Below are 23,618 nucleotides of genomic sequence, written 5' to 3'. Positions count from 1 at the left end.
TTTTTCTTCAGTGTCCTCAGCGTCCTCCAATGTAAACTGGCACAACCACATGAGTGGTGGTGGTATGTCAGAATATGACATGCCCATGCACACGCCGCAGACCTACTCTTACAGTACAGCCCCCTACAGCCACCCCGCCCACGACAGGTGAGAAAAAAAAACTCAGCTCCTTATCCAATAAGCCACTCCCTGATCCTCCTTATCCCCAGAGCTAAGCGCTACTGTTTAATTACCTAGAATGGATGGCTACAGAAAATATAAGCTGCATTTGGGTTTTTTTATCCCTTACACACAACAATACTGTGGACTGATGTGTAGCAAATATTACATTTTCTTCAACTTCACACTTAAGTTAGGAAATCAGAAAACATTCATCTGCTTAACATGACATCCTGGTTCAGCAGTAGGATTATAGGATCTGTGCAGCAGGCAGACAGTTCTTCCTCAGAGCTTAAGACTAGTTCTACTCTCCTCCTTAACTGTCCACTGGCCCCTGCTTTCTTATAGATATGGGTCCTCACAGCTCTTTAAGGGCTCCCAGCACAGCCCTGATGGCCAGAGGCGCTGTGCCTTTTTCCCTGCTAGTTCTTCCTCCTCAGCTTCCTCCTCCATCTCCTCCCTGCCCTCCTCCTCCTTTACCTCCTTCTACTCCCCCGGCTGTCGGGTCAGGCAGGTGGCCTCCAGCCCTGCGCAGCCACAATCCTCCAGAGGGCACAGGCTCAGTAAGGTGTCCTTTGCTAAAGGTAGTTCATAGTAAGTAAACAGCAACAGCCGGAGCCTGTGCGTTTGCTTCTTTCAGTTTGTCTGCAACGTGACTCCATAGTCTGCTTGTTGATGTTTTGAAGTGAACTTTGCACTTTTGAGATGTTTGAATGATCCTCCATTGTCATGTATGATAAGGTAACTGCATGGCTTCTTTGAAAAACATGCCTGCCCCACTTCCTCTTCCAGCCGGCATATTGTCATCCAGTGGTCACATTTTTCTGCAGTGTGCCTTACGTAGTTTGTTTTCCTTTGCTGTTTGCCTTCCTCTTGGCCCATGCAGAGACTCCCTGCCCATGTGCTGCCACTCACCCTTGACCTTTGCCCCCTCTCATGCGCAGATGTCCCCCAGAGTTTGAGTGGCGGAGCAGTGATAGGATGGCGTGCCCTGTGGGGCCTTTAGAGAGGTGTGGTGCTGTTGCCTATGCTACTGACCAGGAAAATTAACCCCCCTCCCCTCAATTATCAGTCACAGCACAGAAGAAAGGGTGAGACGAGAATGTGAAACTACCCCATTAACCCCACATGGTTATCATGGTGATGGTGATGTGTCTTATATATGTGGCAGGGACTAACCGAAAACTCCAAATCCTTTCATATTACTCTGGCTGATTTTTGCTTTGTTTCTCTGGGTGTCTTGTGGTGGTGGGAGAGCACTTGTGTGGCAGAGGAAAAAAATGTGACCCCTGACTAGTGTCGCATTTGAAAGCTATATGTGTGTATAATTGCTTCGTGCATCTGCTGTTTTGTTGGGTGAGAATGTTTGACCCTGGGTTTACACTTTGTCTGAAACTGAGTTTATTATTAACATGCCTGAAACACATGATGTAACTGAGTTCATGAATGTTTCCGTTACTTTTTTTTTAGTTCAGTTTCCTGATTTTGGCACTACAAAGCTGAAATATGAAAGGATGGTTTTACCAGCCCAGGGTTAATTCATTCTAACCTCATAGTTAACCAGTCACAAGCTACATTCAGTTTGCCACCTGTCTAATGTGTTTCAATCGTTTGTGTTTATTACAGATCCTACATAGATGTCAGCCAAATGGACTCACCCATCAGTAACCAAATGCACACTGACCTGGAGCCCGAGGAGAAGATTTACTGGCATGAAGACTCAAAACCGGGAACAATAGTGTAGATGCCTGTCTCTCAATGTGCCATATGAATTTTCACCTTGACAAGTTGTCATTGTGCCTTAGATTGCACTTACCTGTTCTGCTCAAGAGGATCCAAAGAATGAAGGAACTAAACTTCTGTGGGATTCAGCGTGTAAAGGAAATGAAGCCCTCTCATTTTCTGTTCTCTTGAATGCGATTGCCAAACTGACCCACAACTTTGTGTTTAAATCATAACAAAACCCCACGGGAGTGTCTTCATGTCTGGATTGCAAGTTTGTGGTGATGGCACTTGTGCACTGAAGCTATACCAGGACCGGATGTGGACTAAACTTCTCCAGTGTTTTACTGAAGACATGCGGGCTTCACCAACCAAGGACTAGGACTGTCTCTCTGAGAGGACACCGAGCCGCAACGAACAACGCTCTGCACACATGTATGAACAATGTAACCATGAAGGATTGGACAAGGATTTATAAGGACATTATCAAAATGAAGGATTGAACTCATTAAAAATGAGTCAAAAAGATGGCTACTTCCTGTAGCATTCTGCAGTCACCAGAACTAGTTTTATCATTGCATAGCTTGTATCTACCACACTTTAATCTAGTTTGTCATATACAAAGTATTCAATCTATCTCATGGTCAGTGCTTACAGTACAATTGAGCCAAATACATGTCACCATTTGAGTATTACCGAAAAGCCCAAACTTTGATATCACTGCCACATCTGATAAGTCACTGCAGGAAGACAGAAAATCCAGTTTTGTTGTTTATTTTAACATGGTTATTTTATCCATGCTGGAAATCATGGACTGGTGCTCCCAATTTCTCTTAAGAGAATCAAGCTGTATGTAAATGTTGGTATTGTAAATACACTGGTTCTGTCTTTTTTTTAGAGCATTTTTTTATGTATTTGAGAAGCATGTAATATATAGTAAACAACTGTTGTTAAGCTGGTTCTTAGTAATTTGTATAATTGCATTTGTTTGAATTAAAAGAAAATCGGCATTTGAAACCGTTGTTCAGTTTGTAGGTCATATTTATTGAGACCGGTATACAGACTTTGAAACTTGTCAGGGAAATGTACTCGAAAGAAAAAACCTCATCTATCTGAGTGCAGGAAAACAGGATTTAAATCCAAATCCGTTAAATCAGGTAATTGAACGTCTGTTCAGCCAGTTCAATTAATGAAATGGGATTTGAAGAAACTACGATTGTCGCCACTACATTTTCATTTAAATTGTATTGCTTTAAAGAACAGGCTTTGTCACAGGGGCTTAGGGCGGTTATCTTTGGTCAACTGCAACACATAAATACATTATCCACAATAATGGTCTGCCGTGCATCGAAGGAGGCACATTACAGTTGGAAAGATTGGATGTACTGGTTACATTCCAGCTTTCTTTTTTTCATTTTTGAGCTTGTAAGAATGAATGCAGAGCTGCATTTTTTTCTTGATGAGAGCTAATTATGAATAAATGATCTACTTTTAGGAATGCTCCCACCGCCTGCTGTGTTGCCAGGCTGCTTTTCTGTGTCCTTAAGCCGTAAAAACCGACCAAACCGGTCTTTAAAAGCTGTCACACCCATTATGGGCTATAACCTGTTCTTCTGTCCTCCCTGTGAACGACAAGCTAGTGTTTATAGCACCAAACCCTCTCTTTAGGCATCCATGTTATAGAAGTCTGCTGTACACATGTATTGCCTCCCCTGTAGATTAGCTATAACCCTTCACCTCCTTTCCCTGCCTTCCTTCCCCAGCCAGGACACATTTTCTACCACTGGAAGAGTATCCTGCCTCTGCTCGCCTCTTTATGAAGGCCACAGTTGAGCAGCTTTTTACTTGCTCTCAGTGCCTCTCAGTGTTTTGCTTCTTGTGCGAGCTCAGGGGAGGTCTCAGACACTTCTAGCTCCTTGGCTTCACCCGAGGCAGTGTGTGAGAGGGGGGAGTGCTTTGTATCCAGCTGTCTCCCTCTGTCTCTGCCTCTGCTGCTTCACACCAGCTGCAGCCAGACATCAGGCGAGGCTGCTCCAGCTGACACTTGACTACATAAACAATGGACTCCTATATACTGTCCCCTCATCTAACACACTTCAGACAAAACTCTTAACATGTAGAGCAGTTCGGGCTGGGTATCAAACCTCGATACTTTATATAGGTACTGACCAAAATGTGTCTGTTCCACTGTATTTAAAGAAGTACCCAAAAGCTGTCGTCGGACATCTGGTCACATTTGTAATCTTGTTTAATTATTCTTTGAACAAAGGGTTGCCAATTCAAAGTTGCTCCTATCAATATTCTTATATTAACAATGCATTCAATTATTTGTAAAGTGAAAGGTGTCGCTCGTAGTGACAAAGCAGCAGAGAGTTGTTGCCTGACTTCCTCAGTTCCTGTCAGCTCATTGTTTTTGGTTTACGGCTGCAACTTTTTGGTTCCGTCTCACCGCTCTCATTATCTCCCGTTCGCTACCTGCACAAGACCAAATAGAAGACAGAGTTAGCAAATACCTAAACATATTGTAGCATTTAGCAGCTAAAGAGCCAGACTCCTCTGAGCTGAAAGGAGAGTGAATATTGGACTTAAATTAATGAGATGGACAATAATACAACTCTAAATGAATACTAAGGTTGCTGTGTCTGCTCAATGTGTAAATAGGCAACTGTTAAACTGCTAAGAATTGAGCCATATTGACTTAATAAGGTGATGTGTTAAAGGTCCCATGACATGGTGCTCTTTGGATGCTTTTATATAGGCCTTAGTGGTCCCCTAATACTGTATCTGAAGTCTCTTTTATATAGACCTTAGTGGTCCCCTAATACTGTATCTGAAGTCTCTTTTATATAGACCTTAGTGGTCCCCTAATACTGTATCTGAAGTCTCTTTTATATAGACCTTAGTGGTCCCCTAATACTGTTTCTGAAGTCTCTTTTATATAGGCCTTAGTGGTCCCCTAATACTGTATCTGAAGTCTCTTTTATATAGGCCTTAGTGGTCCCTAATACTGTATCTGAAGTCTCTTTGAAGCCATGGTGCAGAATTACAGCCACTAGAGCCAGTCCCACAATGAGCTTTCTGTAGGATGTGCCATTTCTGTGTCTGTAGCTTTTGAAGAGGATAGAGGGGGGCAAGGTGGAGGGTGGTGGTGTGGCCTTGACCAACTGCCACTTTGCTCGTTTGAAAGCCATGATGTCTCTCTCTCTCTCTCTCTCTCTCTCATGGGTGGGCCAAATTCTCTGGGCGGGCAAGCAGAGAAAGGGGAGGTAACCTTGCTCCTTATGACCTCATAAGGAGAAGATTCCAGATCGGCCCATCTGAGCTTTCATTTTCTCAAAGGCAGAGCAGGATACCCAGGGCTCGGTTTACACCTATCACCATTTCTAGCCACTGGGGAACCATAGGCAGGCTGGGGGAATGCATATTAATGTTAAAAAAACCTCATAAAGTGAAATTTTCATACCATGGGACCTTTAATGTTGTATATACAGCTTGTTCCACCCTAGGAAGTAAACATCACATAATGCTGGTTTAAATCAAATTCAATTGAAATCATACTTGATTTGATTCAATTTTATTCAGAAAAAGTAATTATACATCTGCATGTGTTTTTACAGTTGCATTCAAGACCGTTGTTAATTGCAAAAATATTTTTGTAGACAAACACCAAAGTAAGCTATTGAAATAAGTATCATTTAGGTGTCAAACTGGTATCGATTCGGCATTAGTATCTTAAAACAATACTCATTCAATATGTCACACATGTCAATCAGACTAATTGAAGCCAGATGGTGTGTCAGCTGAATGTGAGCCCTACATATATCCCTTTATCAAATGTGTTCACCATTTGCCTGAAGAAGACCCAGTTGGGTCGAAACGTTGCATTTTATATTAAACATGGAAGTTTAAAGCAGTGTTGCGGACATTACATTCTTTTCTTTTTAAGTACTTTCATTTGTCCTGCACCTGCCAGAAGGTGGGATGTGCACACAGTTACTTTTATAAACACGTCAACAGGCCGTAGAGCTCAGCTTAACTCAAACTCCGATCAAAGTGACTATAAATCATGCTGCGCCGTGGCTTCCCCAGGATCAGCACACTTAACCTTGACCCAGGGAGTAATGGCTCGGACAAGTTATTAAGGGTGAATAGTTGGATTAGCTGATCGGTCACATTGTCTAATACGGATAACCTTCTATCGAGGAGGCAGTAAAGGCAGCGTGGGTTTATGGGAAGGTTGCAGAGCTCACATAAAGATACAGCGGACTGCAAAGGTCACAGCGGGTTATCATTGATGTGTCACGTCTGTAGCGTAGATCCAAGCAGCCAGATCTGCTGACTGACAGGCTCGTCAAAGTTATGAGGCGAGCTAACCAGCTTGGCCGGGCCAAAAGCCGAAGCCTCTCAGGCAAGTTGAGGGATGGAGGGGGTCAACCCAAAAGGCAGCGTGCTGTCAAAGTGTGCACGGCCAACAACATCAAGTATTGTATTATACTAGATGCCTCCCTGTCCCACGCCTTTGTGTTATGGAAACTAAACAGGAGGCAGATGTTGCAAGTTAAGAAGCCTGCACACAGACAACTGTGCTGTTACTTAGCAGCAAGCGCAGAAACAGTACACAGGTTTGTTTTTGTGTCGCATCCGCTGACTTCTGTTGCCTCACTTAAGATTACCTTTGAACGCAATTATGGTTGTTTCAAAATGACAAGCGAGTTCAGTGTTGATTGATGCAAAAACACCAGGAAAGGTTGAGTGTTGTTTTGTGTGTGTGTGTGTGTGTGACTTCCCCTTCTGTATTACACATCTGTTGATGAGAAAACCCCAAATAGACACACACCTGTTGGGGGTGCAGCAGCACGCACGTGTTGGTAGGATCCTTCCAGCAGCTGCAGCTGAACAAGGGCCTCCAATGTGCCCTGAGAGACATGACTTTACTTGAGTTTATTGCCACCAGTTGTTGTGTTTACTCCTTCCAAGTTGCACAATATGGATGGAGATGAGACTAAGCAGGAGAGGTCATAAATCACTACCCTAGCACAGAGCCTTGCAGCTCACGTCAAAGTTAAACTGGAGAGCCACTGGAATACTATTACACCCGAGTGTGCACAGGTTATCAAAAGGGTTCATTTGAAAAAATGCCATGCATACCTAACAGAGAAATGATGCTGTCTGGAATGGATTTGAGTAATTTTGAAAGCAAAGGGTTTGAAAAAAAAACAGCACTCTAAAGCGATTACTTTTTAATGCCCATCATTCTTATCTTCATGTTTCCCCAAATCCTTACACGCTGCCACATGACCAAATAACAGAGCATTGTGTTCCACATGGATTCTCGTTATCTGCAGTCAATTTCAAATGGAATCCAATAAAAAAACAAAAAAGGAGCTGACCCAGCGATGTGCAGATGAATCCACTCTGTCACTGTGCAGCGCTCAGCTCTCCACACTATAATCTAGTGCAGCCCATTGATTAGCATTGGTGTAAGTGGAGCGGAGTTAGCCAATCCGTCACCCAGGGGGCATTGTCAAGATTAAACAGTCAAGAGGTGCAGGAGGAATAGTGATGGCCATGGGTTAAGACCTCACACTCCTTTGAAGTCTTTATTTTAAATACTGACACAGAGATCAGTGTTCGGAGTCACATGTATTTCATAATTCAAGACAAAGCAGTGCTTTCTCTTTTGCATCTGCATGAACATATGGTTGGTTGGTTTCTATTCAACGGCAAACTTAGATTTTCTGTGAGGAGACATTATTCACATTATTCTGAGCGTAAACCAACTGGCAGGGCCGCCGGCTGTTTCTGAGACTCATTAAACACAGATTTCATACCTAGGAAGGAGTCTGCAGCTGTGGTGCACAGAAACAGACACATTGCATAGCAGAGAAGTGAGATGCTCTCATCACTGTTTAAGAAAAAGTGCCCTGACAAGTTCTGAGTGGAGTGACCGATACCCCGAGGTAAAGATAAAGCCCTTCAGATTACAAGCTCTCTTTTCAAAACACACACTTGTTGAGAACATACTGTATAAGAAACTAACTTCAAGAGGTTTAGACTGAGACATAAAAAAAAAAGTCAAGATCTTTGTGTGCATGAAGTCTAATCACTCTTTCAATTTTCCTTCCAGAAAGCTCTGGATCTTTTGAAAGCTCTCCTCTTGCTGACCAAGAGCTTCCAGCAAAATGCCCATCGGTGACCTCTTCAGTCCGGCTCCTTCGATTTTGTTCTCCAGCTTATTTTTCATGTTGCGGAGGCGAAAGGAGGCATGTGCAAATACCACTGAAAAGCAGATGAAAAAGTGACTGTTAATGTTTTAAATATTTGGCAAAAACAAACCTATAAACTGTTCAAGTCAAACTATAACATCATCAGTCTTTGAGTAGTCTCGCTTTGCCAGACCCTCCTCCACTCCACACGTGGCAGCTAGTCCACACAGCATTCCGGGATGGGAGAAAAACGTGCTCCGGTTTATTGGCATTTCTTTAAACCAATCACAATAGTCACGGGGCGGCGCTAAGCACCGCACGGAGCCGCTGCAAAATAGCCTCGGGAAGGAACTTGTTTTTGGTGGAACGTGTACGTCCAAAAGTTGTTTTAGTCGTCCGAGAGAAAACTCAGATTGGACAGATAGTCTAGCTAGCTGTCTGGATTTACCCTGCAAAGATCTGAGCAGCAGTTAACCGTAGTCCTCACAAATCCACCGGAGGTTAGAATTCCAACACAAACAGAACGGAAGGAAACCAACATCGGCGAAAAGACCTGCATCCGGTGGCACCGGACCAATCACGGAAGTGGAACGTCAAGGATCTACCCTAGTCGGTAACACTTTACTTGAAGGTATCGACATAATCGTGACATTACACGGTCATGAACGTGTCTTAAACGTTACAAACAAGTCATAAACGTTTATGACTTCTGTCATTAAGTGTCATTCGATTTTCGTCATGACAAGTTGACATTGTTTGGGCTGTCATGATAATGACAACTTGACATTAATCAAAGTGACATTACCAGAAGTTGTCTTGGTCATGACAAGTTGACATTAAATTTGTCATGACCAAGACAACTTCTGGTAATGTCACTTTGATTAATGTCAACTTGTCATAATCGAGACAACCCAAACAATGTCAACTTGTCATGAAAAAAACGAACGTCTTTGAGAATCTGAAAGAGTTCAGTCCAAAACACATTTTATTGATTTTGAAAGAACCGTGTTGTCTAGGGTTCATTTAATAATACCTCAAATGCACTGATCATTATACTCAACTAGATATTTATTATGTAATAAAAAACCCATTTATTCAGCTAATTAGTTTAATATTTGTCGGTTTCCTTTTTTGTGCCAAAGATTATATTGCAGCAACAGATATTTATACAATCGATGTGATCATTATCATCTTGAACTTACAAGCCAGAGGTAAAGTGATTGCAGACATAAACACCATGACGCTGCCCAGCATAGAGATTAAGATGTAGCTTGCGACCATGACAGCGATCACAAACGCTGTGGGATTGTGCCTCTTAAAGTTGCTGATCACAGCTCGGTTCTCTCCGGCCCACACTGAACCCAGGAAGACGCCCGACACCACGACCATGGCTGTGAACATCCCCAGAGGGTTCAGGAACCTGCGGGGCAGCAACACAAGACACATGAGAGCAGAGGGGTCAGCATAAAACTGCTCTCACAGGCAGGAACGTGTGAGTGTGTGAGTGTGTGTGTGTGTGTGTGTGTGTGTGTGTGTGTGTGTGTGTGTGGTCACTGGCTCCACCAAGTGGTCAGATGTTGTTTGTACAACAACATGGTAAAGCTGCGTTTCTCTGCATATCACACACACACAGTGAATATGCAGACACAACGAAAACAGATTCCCCTTTATTAAAAATAAAATAATAACACTTGGAGACAATTACGAGCAGAAGACCCTCAGGTGAGATCTGCACTCAGTGCCTGCAGTTGTGGCGAATGGTCTGAAACCATGCTTTCTATGTTCTGGTTGTGTGAAGAAGAACTGTATGAGGGGACCCTGAAGACTTTTTTGCAATGCAAATGAGGTCCATTCAAAAGCATGTGGCTGAGCTGTAACAATAACATTATGGCGTTTTATCAAACAAGTAAAATGAATGGGTCAAAGTCCATCTCTGTTGGTTTAGGGGTATGACTCAGGATTGACTCACTGAGGAATGATCCAATACTGGGTGATCTCCCTAATCAAGGGTCTCACAACTGTGCTATCTGCAGTGCAACAGCTGACTGGACAGAGGCTCATGAGGCCTTCATGTTCATAGCAACGATATGTCATCATACAGTTCAGTGAACAGACCATGACAGGGCACCACTATTTTTAGTAAGCTGGGCTTTATTTGGAACAAAGTGCCAACTGAAGTCCAAATATTTCCTAGATGAGAGATTTAACCTCTTGTTCCCCGGTCTGATTGACTCCATGTTATCAGATAATAGACCAGTTCTTCAGGCAGTCTGTAGTAATCTAGATCAGTGATTGTACTTCAGGCCCATGGAAATCTTGATTTAGTTTCATTTCATGGTTCCACATCACTGTGTGAGTCAGGGCCCAACACTGGTTGCAGACTCCTCTTTTCTCTCTTCATTTCAGTCTGTGCTTCCACATGAGTCCATCATGGTCATCATATTTGCATTTTAACATAATCATAGAAAATAATTTCAAATTTCAAAAGATATTCCTACATGGGTGAACTGGATAAAGGTTGTTGACTTTGGTTCCCATGTTGAGAAAGAGTTCACACTGACAGTACATAACAATGCATCACATGATAACTGGAACAATTTCTTTCTATTCATTCTTATGGGACTCCTTTTAACTTGTCTTCACATAAGCAGTCTACATCCAGTCTGTACCCTCATTTTAATCCCTTTAGGCTACATTCCAGTTTACACTAGCATGCAACAATAACGAAATCAGTACACCAGAAAAAGGTAACAACCAACCTGAAAGGGTAACAACCTGAAAGGTTAACGTTAACACCATTTAGCTGCAAAACTGCCAAATAAACACTTAACAGCTGCTGTAGTTAATGACATAAAGTTGTCATGTAACTTACCCTACAACGAGGAAAACAACGACGGCCAAAGCCAAATAATTGGTTTGATAATAAAGCAGATTGCTGACAACTCGGTTGTTCCATTTCGCCAAATCTTTACCATCCGGTTTGGCGAATCTTTCCGACCCGGGGAAGAAGTCGTCCCATGGTCTAAGCGGTGCCAGCTCCACTTTAGCCATTTGACTCCCTACTAATGTGACAGCGACAGCACCGCCACAGTTAAGTTACTAACCAAAATAATACATCAGCCGGAAATCAGATCCCGGAAGCAAAATTACGAATCCCACTATGGCCACGCCAAGACCCGCCCTACGAAGCAGCTCGATTGGTTGGGGTTAGGCATTTCACCTCGAGTGGTTAAGGTTAGGGTTAGGGGATTGGTCAGGGGATAGGACCTGTACATGTAAGCATGGAAGCCTGACCAATAGTAGTGTGTGAACGCTATTGAAGGGCGGGTCTTGGCGTGGCCATAGTGGGATTCGTAATATCACATCCCGGAAAGTCCGCCACGAACCTCTCGCGAGAAGCTATTGGCAACGCGTGCACTTAAAACCCTAAAACCCCGCCCCGTGAGTCTGATGAAACCTCACGCTATTGGTCAGCAAACGCACTTTATCGAAACACTTCCTGCAATGCTTTATGTTTCTGGCAGAGAAATATAGATAACGGCGTTGTCTGGTAAACAAAACAAAAAACTTCTATTTAAGTTGCAGGTCAGTTCTGTCTGTTATGTTTAGTGCGTTTACATTGACATGTCAATGTTGCGAATGTTCTGGCAATTTGTGAGCAGTGTGACAAATGCACGCGGACCGCATGAACTGCAATGACATGTAACGTTAGCTAACGTTAGTTCAATAACAGCTAAAACAAACAGGCACCTGACGACGTTTTTTGTTGTTTGTACAGATGTGGAGCAGGATATTGAGTCCTCGTGTGATTGGTAGAACAGGTTTCTGTTGGAGGAGTCTTTTCACCATGCAGCTGAAGACCAGTGAGTTCCAGTCTCTGTTCACTGATGGACTGAGTGGACTAGCAGGTGAGATCCCTCAAGCTCAATACTCTCCTAACACGACCCGTTATTAATAAAGAGACCTTTTAAACGGTTTAAACCTTCTCAGCAATGTTTTTCCCTACGGTCAAATGTTCAATGTATGTTTGGGTCAATTTAGTTATTATATTTATTTATCGTTCCTTTTGCAATTTTGAACTGTGAAGATAACCTTTTACTAATCATTTACAATGTTGATGATGATTCCAGATACAGCTGCGGTCACTTATATAGCTGCTCTTTTTATTCACAGACATGGCAGTGAGGCCAGCTGTCACGATAACAATTTTTTCTGGACGATAATTTGCCCCAGAAATTATTGCGATAAGCGATAATATTGTTGTTCCGAGACCATTTTCATCTAATAAAATGATAATGGCATAATAATGCAGGTACACCTTTTCAAAAATCAATACACTTTTATGTCTAAAGAATATTTAACACTGGAACTGGAAGACATTTTAAATATCCACAATAAATGAACAAAACAACCGAAAGCAATAAATAAAATGGACTATCAGTCTCTGATTAAAAAAAAAAAAAAAAGCACTGGAATAAAAACCAAAACAATAAATAAAATGGAAATGTTTCCATCCGTGATAATTTCCATTTAAAAATTATCGAGCTCATTTTTATTTGTCATGCGATTTCTTGATTTATTGCATATTGTGACAGGCCTAATGGCAGTAGAGGTAGCCAATGATTTACAAATGAAAAAGCTTTAAAAAAAAAAAATAACTTGAAATGTCTGTCATATTTTTTATTTTTTATCGTTTCTTATGAGATTCAGCGTTTTATTGCACTTTCATAATGTTGGGGGTAGTGGGCTAGAGACAGATTAAAACAATGACCTAATCGATGCGACAGAGGCCAAAATATTCAGACCTTTAGCCTCCAAATTGGGTCAAGCATCCAAAAAAATGGTCGAGCCAACATTTCCATTAATGCAAATGAACCTGGGAAATACACACGTCAAACAAACAACTCCAGTATGGAACACAGGCTATACTATTTATTTATTTTTAAAATAAATAGTTTTTTTAAAGTCTTAAGGCCCAGCCAAGATAATTCTGATGACATCCACAGTGTTACTTTCTCAAACTTGACAAAGCTCCTCCAGCGCCACAGAAGACAAACTGACTAGTACTCCACATGACTATGTGCCCACATAGGCAGTGGACCTTGACGATTTTGATTTTGTGGTTGTTGGTATAATTCACTAGCCTCGTGAGACCGTCCTGATCTCGCAAGCTCCAGTTTTCCACTCGCAGATCAGTCTGGCATCTTGATATAGAGAAAATTTGGAGCCGTTCACCAAACGACCGGGCCAATCAGCGTTGGTTTTGAGGCGGGTTAGGTGGTGATAGACAGACAGATGGTTTATCCAATCAGCTAACCAGTATTTTTGCCCCTTCCCAAAAGTTCTCCAACGGAAAGTTCCCAGATGGATATGCCGAGCAAATGCGAAGCAATCCATCTGGCGGAGTCAGGTTAGTAATTCACACTTAGCCTAAAAAACATTTCCCATGCTGCTCTGGAGGCAGTCGGAATCTTGTTTGAGTGAAAAATCAATAGGTAAAACTAGTGAAAACTCCATTCAGAACATAAAAATAAATAATTGAATGTTTTTCTATTGATTCATGACAGTGGAATTCATTATCTTGGAAAGTTTCTTCTCCGGCTCTGCCCCTCCAGGTTTAACTCAGTCAGTCAGATTGTTTGGGTCTCCAGGCACACGTCCTCTGAAAAGTTCCCCAACTCCTCCTAAGTGTTTTTTTTTTCCAGAGGTGTTTGAGAAGCAGCAGCATGAGCTGAGGATAGCTGGAGGTGCCGTACGAGACCTGCTGTCTGGGAAGCGGCCTGAAGATGTGGACTTTGCCACCACAGCCACTCCAGAGGAGATGAAGCGAATGTTCCAAACAGCTGGCATCCGGATGATCAACAATAAAGGAGAGAAGCATGGGACCATTACAGCAAGAGTAAGAGTCTGGTCTGCCTAAAGTGTCTACGCACATACATTATAAACCCAAAATGGGATTGTACAGAGGGATGGCAACAGTGAAACAAAGATCTTTGTAAAGGTGTTTGTTGTCGGAACACCCATGACGCACATGGGAGGCTTTAGCACTACGTAGCCCATTTCAAACAAATGGTTCTTAATTCTTGATTTAAAGATTTTAATAAGCAAAACAAACAAAACAACAGACTTTATTCTTAATCGTCACCCACACACAGTTCAATGTCGTTAAATTCTATTACTGCATTTTAACCCAACCTTAGCATTAGGAGCAGTGGACAGCTATAAATACAGCATGGACAGATACAGCAGCCCAGTAATAGGAAGCTCTATTTCTGATTGATTTGTTTATTCCTGGAATATGTAAATATGTTTCATCGAATGGGCAGAGGTTTTGAGCTGGAACATATGGCTCCATTAGGTAGGTTGAATATAAAAATCCTACAATGTTTTAATGCCATAAGGCAGCTTTACTACGTACAGACTGTGACACAACTATATTGTATATTGAGTACCCTCTGAAATACTGCACTACCCACAAGTAAGAGTTGGTAGAGAGGGACATTGACTTCAGAATGAGATGATATGTCCATGGCATGAGGCCAGTCTTTGCTGTGCCTGTAGTCATCTGTCTTTTGTTTATTGGTCATCTTTTATAGCTACACAATGAGAACTTTGAGGTGACCACATTGCGAGTGGATGTTCAGACAGATGGACGTCATGCAGAGGTGGAATTCACCACTGACTGGCAGAAAGACGCTGAGCGGAGAGACCTCACCATCAATTCCATGTTTTTAGGTATTAAATGACTTCTCTCTGTGTTTACTCGTGTTGTTGAGATGCCCAGCATCAGCGTGTTTCAGTTCATGTGCATTCAGTGCACATTGTCACTTTTTTTTTATTACATTTATTACACACAGAATTATTTATTTTTGTGTGACTTTTTTTCCCTTTCACAGGGCTTGATGGCACATTATATGACTATTTCAAAGGTTACGAAGACCTGCAGAACCGAAAAGTTCGGTTTGTTGGCAGTGCTGAACAAAGAATCCAAGAGGATTACTTGAGGATACTGCGTTATTTCAGGTGGGCTGCTTCATTTCACTTTCAACTCAGAAAGAGTTAGTTAGTTTCCTAGTTTCCAAAGATGGGAAATTACAGTGTTATAGCAGCAACATATCAGACACAAAGCACACATACAAAATATACATGAAATAATAGGATACACTATACATTAAATAATAATAGGATAAATTACAAGAACAAATATTTAAAATACATACAAGTTGGGAATAAAAAAATGTAGTACTAGTATTGATAAAGATGAAGATAAACCTATTGTGCAAGTTGCACTTAGCGCAGTTGTGATTGTGATGTCTATGAGTCTTATCTAACACTCAGTGATGAAGTGTTAAAAAGTTGTATTGCCTGTGGTAGGAAAGTCATAATTTATTTGTTTGACGTAAAAGCACTTTGACCTCAACCTCTCATTCCCGTCTCATTTCCCTCCAAGGTTCTACGGCAGGGTGGCCCTGGCGCCAGATGACCATGAGCCTGAGACGCTGGTTGCTATTAGGGAAAACGGTCGTGGACTTGCAGCTATATCGGGAGAACGGATTTGTGTGGAACTAAAGAAGATGGTTGTTGGTAGCCATGCTGCTCATCTGCTGGAGCTGATATACAGTCTGGAACTGGCCCAGTACATAGGTGAGAGGGGAGGCAGGGAAAGGCAGCGGAGGAAAGAGAGGAAGGATAACATGCGACAGAACATAACAATGGTTCCCAGAAGGATTGGAGCCAGGGATATTGGGATTACGTGGTCAGCCTCTTAAAAACCCCAGCGCCACTAGGACACCTTAGCAAAAACTTGCTCTTAAATATATGCCCTTACCTACATTTACTTGCCATCAAGTAGAAGGTTATTTTAATTTTATTGTATAAAGCTAGAGCCAGGAGACAGTTAGCTTACCTCAGCATAAAGACTAGAAGCTGTTCTTCCTCTGTGCAAATAGATGCACCTATACTGATGAGACTCCCACCTCCATCTAAAATAGTGTTGCATTTTGCCCATCTAGCCCATTTAGGGAAACGTGCCCAAATATTGGAAAATATTTTCCTTTTCGTTATGGCTCAGATCCCTTTTGAAAATGGTCTGAGAGAACATGTACCAAGTCATTGTTTGTAGTAAGTACAGGCATCAGTAAGAGGGTTCAGTAGTTTTCAGTAGTAGACAATTCTCAAGAAGCTGACAGTTTAGAGCAGTTTCTAAATGGAGGGAGGGAGAGAGAGAGAGAGAGAGAGAGAGAGATTACCAGAGAAGTAGTCATAGTTGAATAACGACAGTTCGGTGGGTAAATAGGACCTACATAGAAGCTCAAAGTCCCACTGACACCCCTTTACTATGAAAATCTCATATTTTGAAACTGCCGCTGAAAACGGGCGAATCTCAACAAAGCTAGTTGCTTACGCAAGCATCTTAAAATCCGGAACCTTAAGAGAACAGTCACGCCCCAACATTTACATAGGATACACAACTGACCTGAGATCAGGTAGAACATTTACATAGGCTACACAACTGACCTGAGATCAGGTAGTCTTCTGAATCTAGCTAGGTCACGCAGATCTCTGCTATCCCATTACAAAATTCACTTCTGAAACTTTTTTATGCGAGAAATCTACTATGTAAAGCTCAAATATGGGCCGTTTTACGAAAATGGATGGCTAATTGCAAATTTTGTCCGACTGTGTGTCGGAGTTCAGCGCCGGTGCTGCCTGTGTTGTCCTGCCTTCCTTTACATACCCCGGCCTGCTCTGAGCTCGATTGAGCTCCGTTATGGCTGGCAGCCCACAGCACTCCATACCCGCGCAAAGTCACCGGTTTTTGGCAAATGGACTACTAAACGCCGGTGCTCTGACAGAGCTCCAGGGCCTGCAGCTCCCCTCTTCCTGCTAGCTAAATGCCCGCTGTGTGTGAGTAAGAGCGCGGTCAGCGAGCTTGTTGCACCAGCAATCTGTTACCACAGGTTCCAGTTAATCTTTTAATGTGTGTAATTATAATGTGTTGAGTTATTTAAACAAACGATTGGGGAAATAAACTCCGCTTGTCCGCGAGTCTCATTGATAGAGCCTGCGGCTGGATGTAGCTCTATCAATGAGAGCTAGCTCCTCCTAGAATTCCTCTGAAATTCACAAATATTCATTAACTTGAAATTGGACACCGTTGTTAGCTTTATAAGACATTTAGGGAGATGTTGTTTAAGTGGCGTGACGAAATTCAAACTGTAAATATACAGACATACGGTAAATGAGGCTAACTATCCGTGATTTGTAGCTAGCTACACATAGCTAGGATTGAAGGGACAGTCATAGCTAACAAAACCCCCACTGTTCACAAAAAATCATTGACTTGAAATCGGACACCGTTGTTAGCTTTATAAGACATTTAGGGAGATGTTGTATAAGTGGTGTGACGAAATTCAAACTGTAAATATACACAGATTATGCGGTAAATTAAGCTAATTATCTGTGATTTGTAGCTAGCCACACATAGCTAGGATTGAAGGGACAGTCATAGATAACTAAACCCTTAATCTTCACAAAAATTCATTAACTTGAAATTGGACACCGTTGTTAGCTTTATAAGACCTTTAGGGAGATGTTGTATAAGTGGCGTGACAAAATTCGGGCCATTTAGCTAGCAGGAAGAGGGGAGCTGCAGGCCCTGGAGCTCTGTCAGCGCACCAGCGTTTGGTCCATTAACCCCAATACGGTGACTTTGCGCGGGTATGGAGTGCTGTGGGCTGCCAGGCGTGACGGAGCTCCAGCTACCTCACAGCAGGCCGGGGTCTGTGGAGGAAGGCAGGCCGTGCAGCGAGGCAGCAACACAGGCAGCACCGGCAGCTGAACTCCGACATACAGTCTTACCAAATTTGCAATAAGCCATCAATTTTCGTAAAACGTCCCATATTTGAGCTTTATATAGTTGATTTCTCGCTTAAAAAAGTCTCAGAAGTGAATTTAATAACTTAATAGCCCGACAAACAATGTATAACTTTGCAATGAGACCTGCTGCCAAGTCTCCCATGTGTTTCTATGTAGTTTGTTCAAACCAATCAGTGTGTAGCTCATTCTGAATATTCATGAGCATACCATATTTGGAAGAAAAGCTCTTGTTCCAAATAGAGCCATATTAACAGGGTAGTTAAGGGCCTAATAAAATAGCATTCGGTAATTTCTGCTCATCCCCCTCGCTCGCATCTTCTCAGGTTTGCCTCCAGATGGCGATGTTGAGGAGATGAAGAGAGTATGGCAGAATGCCAAAGACCACTCTCCCAAACCTATGACCATCCTGGCTGCTCTCTTCCGCCGCCCAGAGCAGGTGGAAAAGATGGACCTCCGGCTGAAGGTGTCCAAGGAGGAGAAGACTTTGGCTCTGTTCTTGGTCAGATACAGACGGGAGCTCCGCAAGAGCGAAGACGACCCGGACAGCCTCAAACCCTTCACTGACTTCATCATTGACGTAAGTGTCAGCTTCCTCCAGTTAATCGGTAGAAACATATCAGATGTCAATTGTTCATGTCTTTTCTAATAAAAAGGGCAGGAGATGTGTGTAGTTGGGGACACTTATTAGAACAATGTGGTCATTGATTTCAGCCATGACCTTTCATAGAGTTTATATATCATGTTCTAAAAAGGCAGGGTTATTTATCATGAGTTGTGGTGTATGCCAGTGAATGTAGTGATCGCCTGCAAAAAGCTGAATTACATAATTTTGAAGCTGAATAGACAGACACCTGTAATGCATTGAGAAATCCACCCTGAATCACTTTACCACTGTTTAAAAACAAACTGCAAGCATTACATGTTAGGTGCATTTCTGGCTACTAGATGAACTTCAGTCAAGAATTTCTGTGAAGAAATTAGGATTTAGAAAGAGTTTAATCAAAATGTGATGGGTTGCCTGTTCATGTTGGCAGCCTCTGTCAATCAAATCTGATCATACCACACCCACACAGTCCTGATAAAGCAGATCTGCTGAGCCTTTAAATATTGAGCTCTAAATAAATAATACTTAAATTTACCCTTTTCAGAGTCGGGAGCTGGATTCCCAGAGTAAAGTGTGTGAGCTATTGAAGTATCAAGGTGAGGAGAAACTGCTGGCGGAGCTCTGCAGGTGGTCCATCCCTCGCTTCCCCGTCAGTGGTCACGACCTGAGGAGGATGGGGGTCACGTCGGGCAAGGAGATAGGTGCCACCTTACAGGAGCTCCGCGACATCTGGAAGAAAAGTCGTTATCAGATGGACAAAGATGAACTCCTCAGTTATGTAAAGTCTTAAATGAGGAGAAAAGTGGATGGGTTTTTGTGTCGGACAATAATGATCTAGACACTTACCGCTGTAATCGTGTTGCTCACAGGTATTGATTGAGCAGACTGCTGCACATTGTTGAGAAAGGACATTACAAGAACTGAAACATGCATGGCCACTGATGACTGCAATTTCATATTAAATTAGCCCAATACCACTTTTGTTCTCCTGCATCACCAGGGGTTAAAGTGGGATCTGGAAGGTGGGGCTCCCCCAAGAACAAATGTTACACTTCAAAGTTTCTTACTGCTTTTAAAGTCTCTATCCACTACTCAGCACTTAAAGAAAACTCACTTTTAAAGCGGTTTCACCTGTCACTCCTGTCACTTACCATTTGACCGGTTGCTGAAAAGCATTTAAAGGCTATTTATATCTAACAGTCACTCCACACAAAACACACTGGGGCTACATTCACTCCAGCTAACTCTGCGTCACAGCTGCGACCATATAAGAGATTGTACTACTAGACAATGACCGCTGATCATATGTGTTATTACAGAGCTCCATGAAATTCCTTGGATAAACAGCTGTTCTACCATGCTCATTTGCTATAGTAAATTATAAATGTCCTCGTTAAAACCATAATGGAAAGCAGCAGTATGGTTTTGATTGTTTTAGTTTTCTCCTCGGTTTAACTGCATTATTTCTTTGCTATGTTTTCTGAACAGAAAATGCTCCATAAAAAGGTTCTACTTTTTATTGATACAACTGACATGGTGATTATTTTAAGTGCATGCACTGCCCAATACAAAGCTATATGTATTCCACTTCTGTATTTGCTGCTGTGAGACATAACATCTGTGCTGGGGGGGGAGGTTGCTCCTCCCTCCTGCAGATATGAGCAGATATAAAGCCCTCTGCTTTCCTTTCTTAACACCACAGTTTCTTCCTGGAGACTCTCAACACTTGCTTACTTGACATTCACCCACTACACTCACACAATGATTTTCTTTTTCTTCTAGGAATTACCTTTTGATGAAATTGTTAAAAGTCGAATTCCATGCTTCCTACTTACATTTTTTTTGTTGTAGTTTTTAAATGCCTCCACTTCAGCTGTATTCACCTGGAAGGGTTATGTAACTGTGTTCAGCTACTTATTGCTGTATTTCGGGTGAAAGCATGGCTTGGTTCATTGTAAATATCAGTAACATCACTTTGGAGAATGCACTATCTGGGGATGAGCCGCGAGATGAGCGCTTGGCTCAAGTGGAAATAGCTCTCCTGTCAATCATCTTCATCACTGCAGGGATGTCTTGTTGGTGCTGTGGAAGCGGAGGAAGCAGCTCTCCAGGATGCGCGTCTTCGTCTTCCACCTGTGCGTCGCCGATCTGGTGGTCACATTCTTCCAAGTTTGTCCCCAACTCATGTGGGACATCACTGACCGATTCGTCGGGCCAGATATATTGTGTCGCGTAGTGAAGTACCTGCAGGTGGTCGGGATGTTTGCCTCCACTTATATGATTGTAGTGATGACGATGGACCGATATCAAGCCATCTGCAACCCCATGGTGACTTTCCAAAGGCGCAGGGCGCGCTGGAACGGCGCCGTGTGCGCCGCCTGGTGCGTCTCTTTCATCGGCAGCCTCCCACAGATCTTCATTTTCTCTCGGGTCGAGGTCGCTCCCGGTGTGTACGACTGCTGGGCTCTGTTCATCAAGCCGTGGGGACCGAGAGCCTACGTGACCTGGACGACTCTGGTGATATTCGTCCTGCCCATTCTCGTGGTGATCGTGTGCCAGGTGCGCATCTGCCGCACCGTGCACATTAACTTTCACATGAAGACGCACCACGTCGCACAGTCGGTCAGTAAGACGCTGTCCTCCAGGGCCAGCAGCGTGGCAGGGGTGTCGAAGGCGAGGGTGAAGACTGTGAAGATGTCCTTGGTCATCGTGCTCGTCTACATCATCTGCTGGACGCCTTTCTTCATTGTGCAACTGTGGTCTGTCTGGGACATTGAGGCCCCCACTCAGAGTAAGATCAATCAGTCAGACTTTATTTGTATAGCACTTTTCATATTTAAAATGAAACAAATTGCTTCACATAATCCCCACTAAGCGATTAGTGGCTTTGTAATTAATAAAACACTCAATGACAGCGTTCACTACACATAGAAACAGGAGCTGAAAAGCTATCCTAAATCTAAACAATTAACAGTGAGAACACCAGAGGCAGGATTAGAAATAGATTAGAAAAAAACTACATACCAAGAAGTAAAACCGACTAAACTACATAGATAAATAGCTCTGCTTCCCTCAGGAAGGCTGTGCCAGAGGAAGAAGAACCGAGAGCAAGCAGTTCTGATACCAATAAAAGAGCATTGAAATCAATTTTGAAAAACCGACTAAACTACATAGATAAATAGCTCTGCTTCCCTCAGGAAGGCTGTGCCAGAGGAAGAAGAACCGAGAGCAAGCAGTTCTGATAAATTGAAAGGACCAAGACTATTAAGACATTTATAAACCAATAAAAGAGCATTGAAATCAATTTTCTCATCATTGAGTATGATTTAAAACTGAAGGTTTTTCATATTCCTATTATACCTGAGGTCCTTCACAATTTGACTAGGGATGTCTCAGTGCTGTGATTGGTCATAAAGTCACTATTACATAACACATACTTAAAGGTCCCATGGCATGAAAATTTCACTTTATGAGTTTTTTTTAACATTAATATGAGTTCCCCCAGCCTGCCTATGGTCCCCCAGTGGCTAGAAATGGTGATAGGTGTAAACCGAGCCCTGGGTATCCTGCTCTGCCTTTGAGAAAATGAAAGCTCAGATGGGCCGATCTGGAATCTTCTCCTTATGAGGTCATAAGGAGCAAGGTTACCTCTCCTTTCTCTGCTTTGCCCGCCCAGAGAATTTGGCCCACCCATGAGAGAGAGAGAGAGACATCATGGCTTTCAAACGAGCAAAGTGGCAGTTGGTCAAGGCCACGCCCCCACCCTCCACCTTGCCCCCCCCCTCTCCTCCTCAGTAGCAGAAATGGCACATACTAAGGAAAGCTCATTGTGGGACTGGCTCTAGTGGCTGTAATTCTGCACCAAGGCTGAATTTGGCATCCTCTAATAAGGTGAAAGAGACTTCCCTGTAGATACAGTATTAATAATCTGTGGGGACCACTAAGGTCTATATAAAAGACACTTCAGATACAGTATTAAAATTTCCACTAAGGTCTATATAAAAAACCGAGACTTCAGATACAGTATTAGGGGACCACTAAGGCCTATATAAAAGAGACTTCAGATACAGTATTATGGCTTTCAAACGAGGGGACCACTAAGGCCTATATAAAATTGAGACTTCAGATACAGTATTAGGGGACCACTAAGGCCTATATAAAAGAGACTTCAGATACAGTATTAGGGGACCACTAAGGCCTATATAAAAGAGACTTCAGATACAGTATTAGGGGGCCTACCACTAAGGTCTATATAAAAGAGACTTCAGATACAGTATTAGGGGACCACTAAGGCCTATATAAAAGAGACTTCAGATACAGTATTAGGGGACCACTAAGGTCTATATAAAAGAGACTTCAGATACAGTATTAGGGGACCACTAAGGCCTATATAAAAGCATCCAAAGAGCACCATGTCATGGGACCTTTAAAATATTAGATGCTTGTTATGAAGCTCATTGTAAATTATTTCAGGAAGACTTATGCTTCACATTTCTCTCAAACCCAACCTAATCAGCTGCATTGTCGTCAGCTGAATGTAGCATTGTCGTTAACTGAAATACTCTTTCAGTTAAACCAACCAGATTTGCCACAATTTCCATGAGCTATCACGTTGTTGCATTCAAACTTTAAATCTGTTCTCCTCTCTGCTGCTGTCAGTTGTCATTTCAGGCAAAATCGATGCAACCCTCCTCCACCCCATTCACCTCCAGTTCTCATCATTCCCAGCATCCATGGTTCCTCCATCATCAAGCCCCGCTTCACGTCAAATCCATCCAGATCTTCTGGCTTCCTTTAGCCCTTCATCACCTCCACCAGTGTATAGACTACATCAGGGGAATATATATATATATATATATATATATGTATATATATATCCATGGCCTCTATACCCCTTATAAATTTACATTGTCAAAGACTCTAAACATATCAAACTATTATGCACCATGTTTATTAAACTCATTTCACTCTTAACCCTCCTGTTGTCCTCAGGTCTAATTTGACCCATTTTCAAAACGTTTCTATATCAAAAATTTGGGTTTCTTTCA

The 23,618-nt window shown here is 42.5% G+C and overlaps 4 protein-coding genes across 8 annotated transcripts in view; 3 read left to right on the top strand and 1 right to left on the bottom strand.

Moving 5' to 3' along the window:
* Positions 1-2,903, top strand: part of frmd4ba (FERM domain containing 4Ba) — a 47,924-nt gene extending 45,021 nt beyond the window's left edge. The window contains exons 22-24 of one of the 4 annotated variants that reach the window (XM_028576460.1): positions 12-147; positions 508-743; positions 1,786-1,877. In XM_028576460.1, the coding sequence (XP_028432261.1) occupies positions 12-147; positions 508-743; positions 1,786-1,796 (383 nt within the window). In that variant the 3' untranslated portion in view covers positions 1,797-1,877. Of the gene's footprint in view, positions 1-11; positions 148-507; positions 754-1,103; positions 1,251-1,785 lie in introns of all 4 variants that reach the window. The other 3 variants (XM_028576462.1, XM_028576459.1, XM_028576461.1) reach the window with 3 other exon arrangements.
* Positions 2,904-5,438: 2,535 nt separating this feature from the next.
* arl6ip5a (ADP-ribosylation factor-like 6 interacting protein 5a) lies at positions 5,439-11,218 on the bottom strand. Its single transcript, XM_028574916.1, has 3 exons — positions 10,960-11,218; positions 9,290-9,507; positions 5,439-8,160 (listed from the first exon to the last, which is right to left on the bottom strand). Exons 1-3 carry the CDS (start codon positions 11,136-11,138, stop codon positions 7,985-7,987), a joined length of 573 nt encoding a protein of 190 aa, XP_028430717.1. The 5' UTR covers positions 11,139-11,218; the 3' UTR covers positions 5,439-7,984.
* A 331-nt stretch (positions 11,219-11,549) lies between these two features.
* trnt1 (tRNA nucleotidyl transferase, CCA-adding, 1) lies at positions 11,550-20,098 on the top strand. 2 transcript variants are annotated; one of them, XM_028574915.1, is made up of 8 exons: positions 11,550-11,637; positions 11,866-11,995; positions 13,793-13,986; positions 14,684-14,822; positions 14,984-15,110; positions 15,538-15,731; positions 18,290-18,543; positions 19,115-20,098. In XM_028574915.1, exons 2-8 carry the CDS (start codon positions 11,866-11,868, stop codon positions 19,358-19,360), a joined length of 1,284 nt encoding a protein of 427 aa, XP_028430716.1. In that variant the 5' UTR covers positions 11,550-11,637; the 3' UTR covers positions 19,361-20,098. The 2 variants fall into 2 exon arrangements, with proteins under 2 accessions (XP_028430716.1, XP_028430715.1); XM_028574914.1 differs by having other exon boundaries at positions 11,550-11,672.
* Positions 20,099-20,175: 77 nt separating this feature from the next.
* avpr2b.1 (arginine vasopressin receptor 2b, tandem duplicate, 1) lies at positions 20,176-23,368 on the top strand. The gene is given in 3 exon segments (XM_028575089.1): positions 20,176-20,642; positions 20,645-21,361; positions 23,283-23,368. Coding segments are annotated over 3 exon segments (936 nt in total). The 5' UTR covers positions 20,176-20,509.
* Positions 23,369-23,618: the final 250 nt, after the last annotated feature.

Source organism: Perca flavescens, chromosome 4 (genome assembly GCF_004354835.1).
Source record: "Perca flavescens isolate YP-PL-M2 chromosome 4, PFLA_1.0, whole genome shotgun sequence".
Lineage (NCBI taxonomy): Eukaryota > Metazoa > Chordata > Actinopteri > Perciformes > Percidae > Perca > Perca flavescens.
This window is presented reverse-complemented; position numbering and strand designations above follow the sequence as displayed.

Bases quoted from the DNA above. Each gene is read 5' to 3' on its own strand.
- arl6ip5a (XM_028574916.1), bottom strand. From the start codon at position 11,138: ATGGCTAAAGTGGAGCTGGCACCGCTTAGACCATGGGACGACTTCTTC. The intron at 9,508-10,959 runs GTAAGTTACATG...GCTGCCCCGCAG, and splicing joins GTTGTTTTCCTCGTTGTAGG to GTTCCTGAACCCTCTGGGGA. The intron at 8,161-9,289 runs GTAAGTTCAAGA...TCTGCTTTTCAG, and splicing joins AATCACTTTACCTCTGGCTT to TGGTATTTGCACATGCCTCC.
- trnt1 (XM_028574915.1), top strand. From the start codon at position 11,866: ATGTGGAGCAGGATATTGAGTCCTCGTGTGATTGGTAGAACAGGTTTC. The intron at 15,732-18,289 runs GTGAGAGGGGAG...GCATCTTCTCAG, and splicing joins GGAACTGGCCCAGTACATAG to GTTTGCCTCCAGATGGCGAT. The intron at 18,544-19,114 runs GTAAGTGTCAGC...TACCCTTTTCAG, and splicing joins TCACTGACTTCATCATTGAC to AGTCGGGAGCTGGATTCCCA.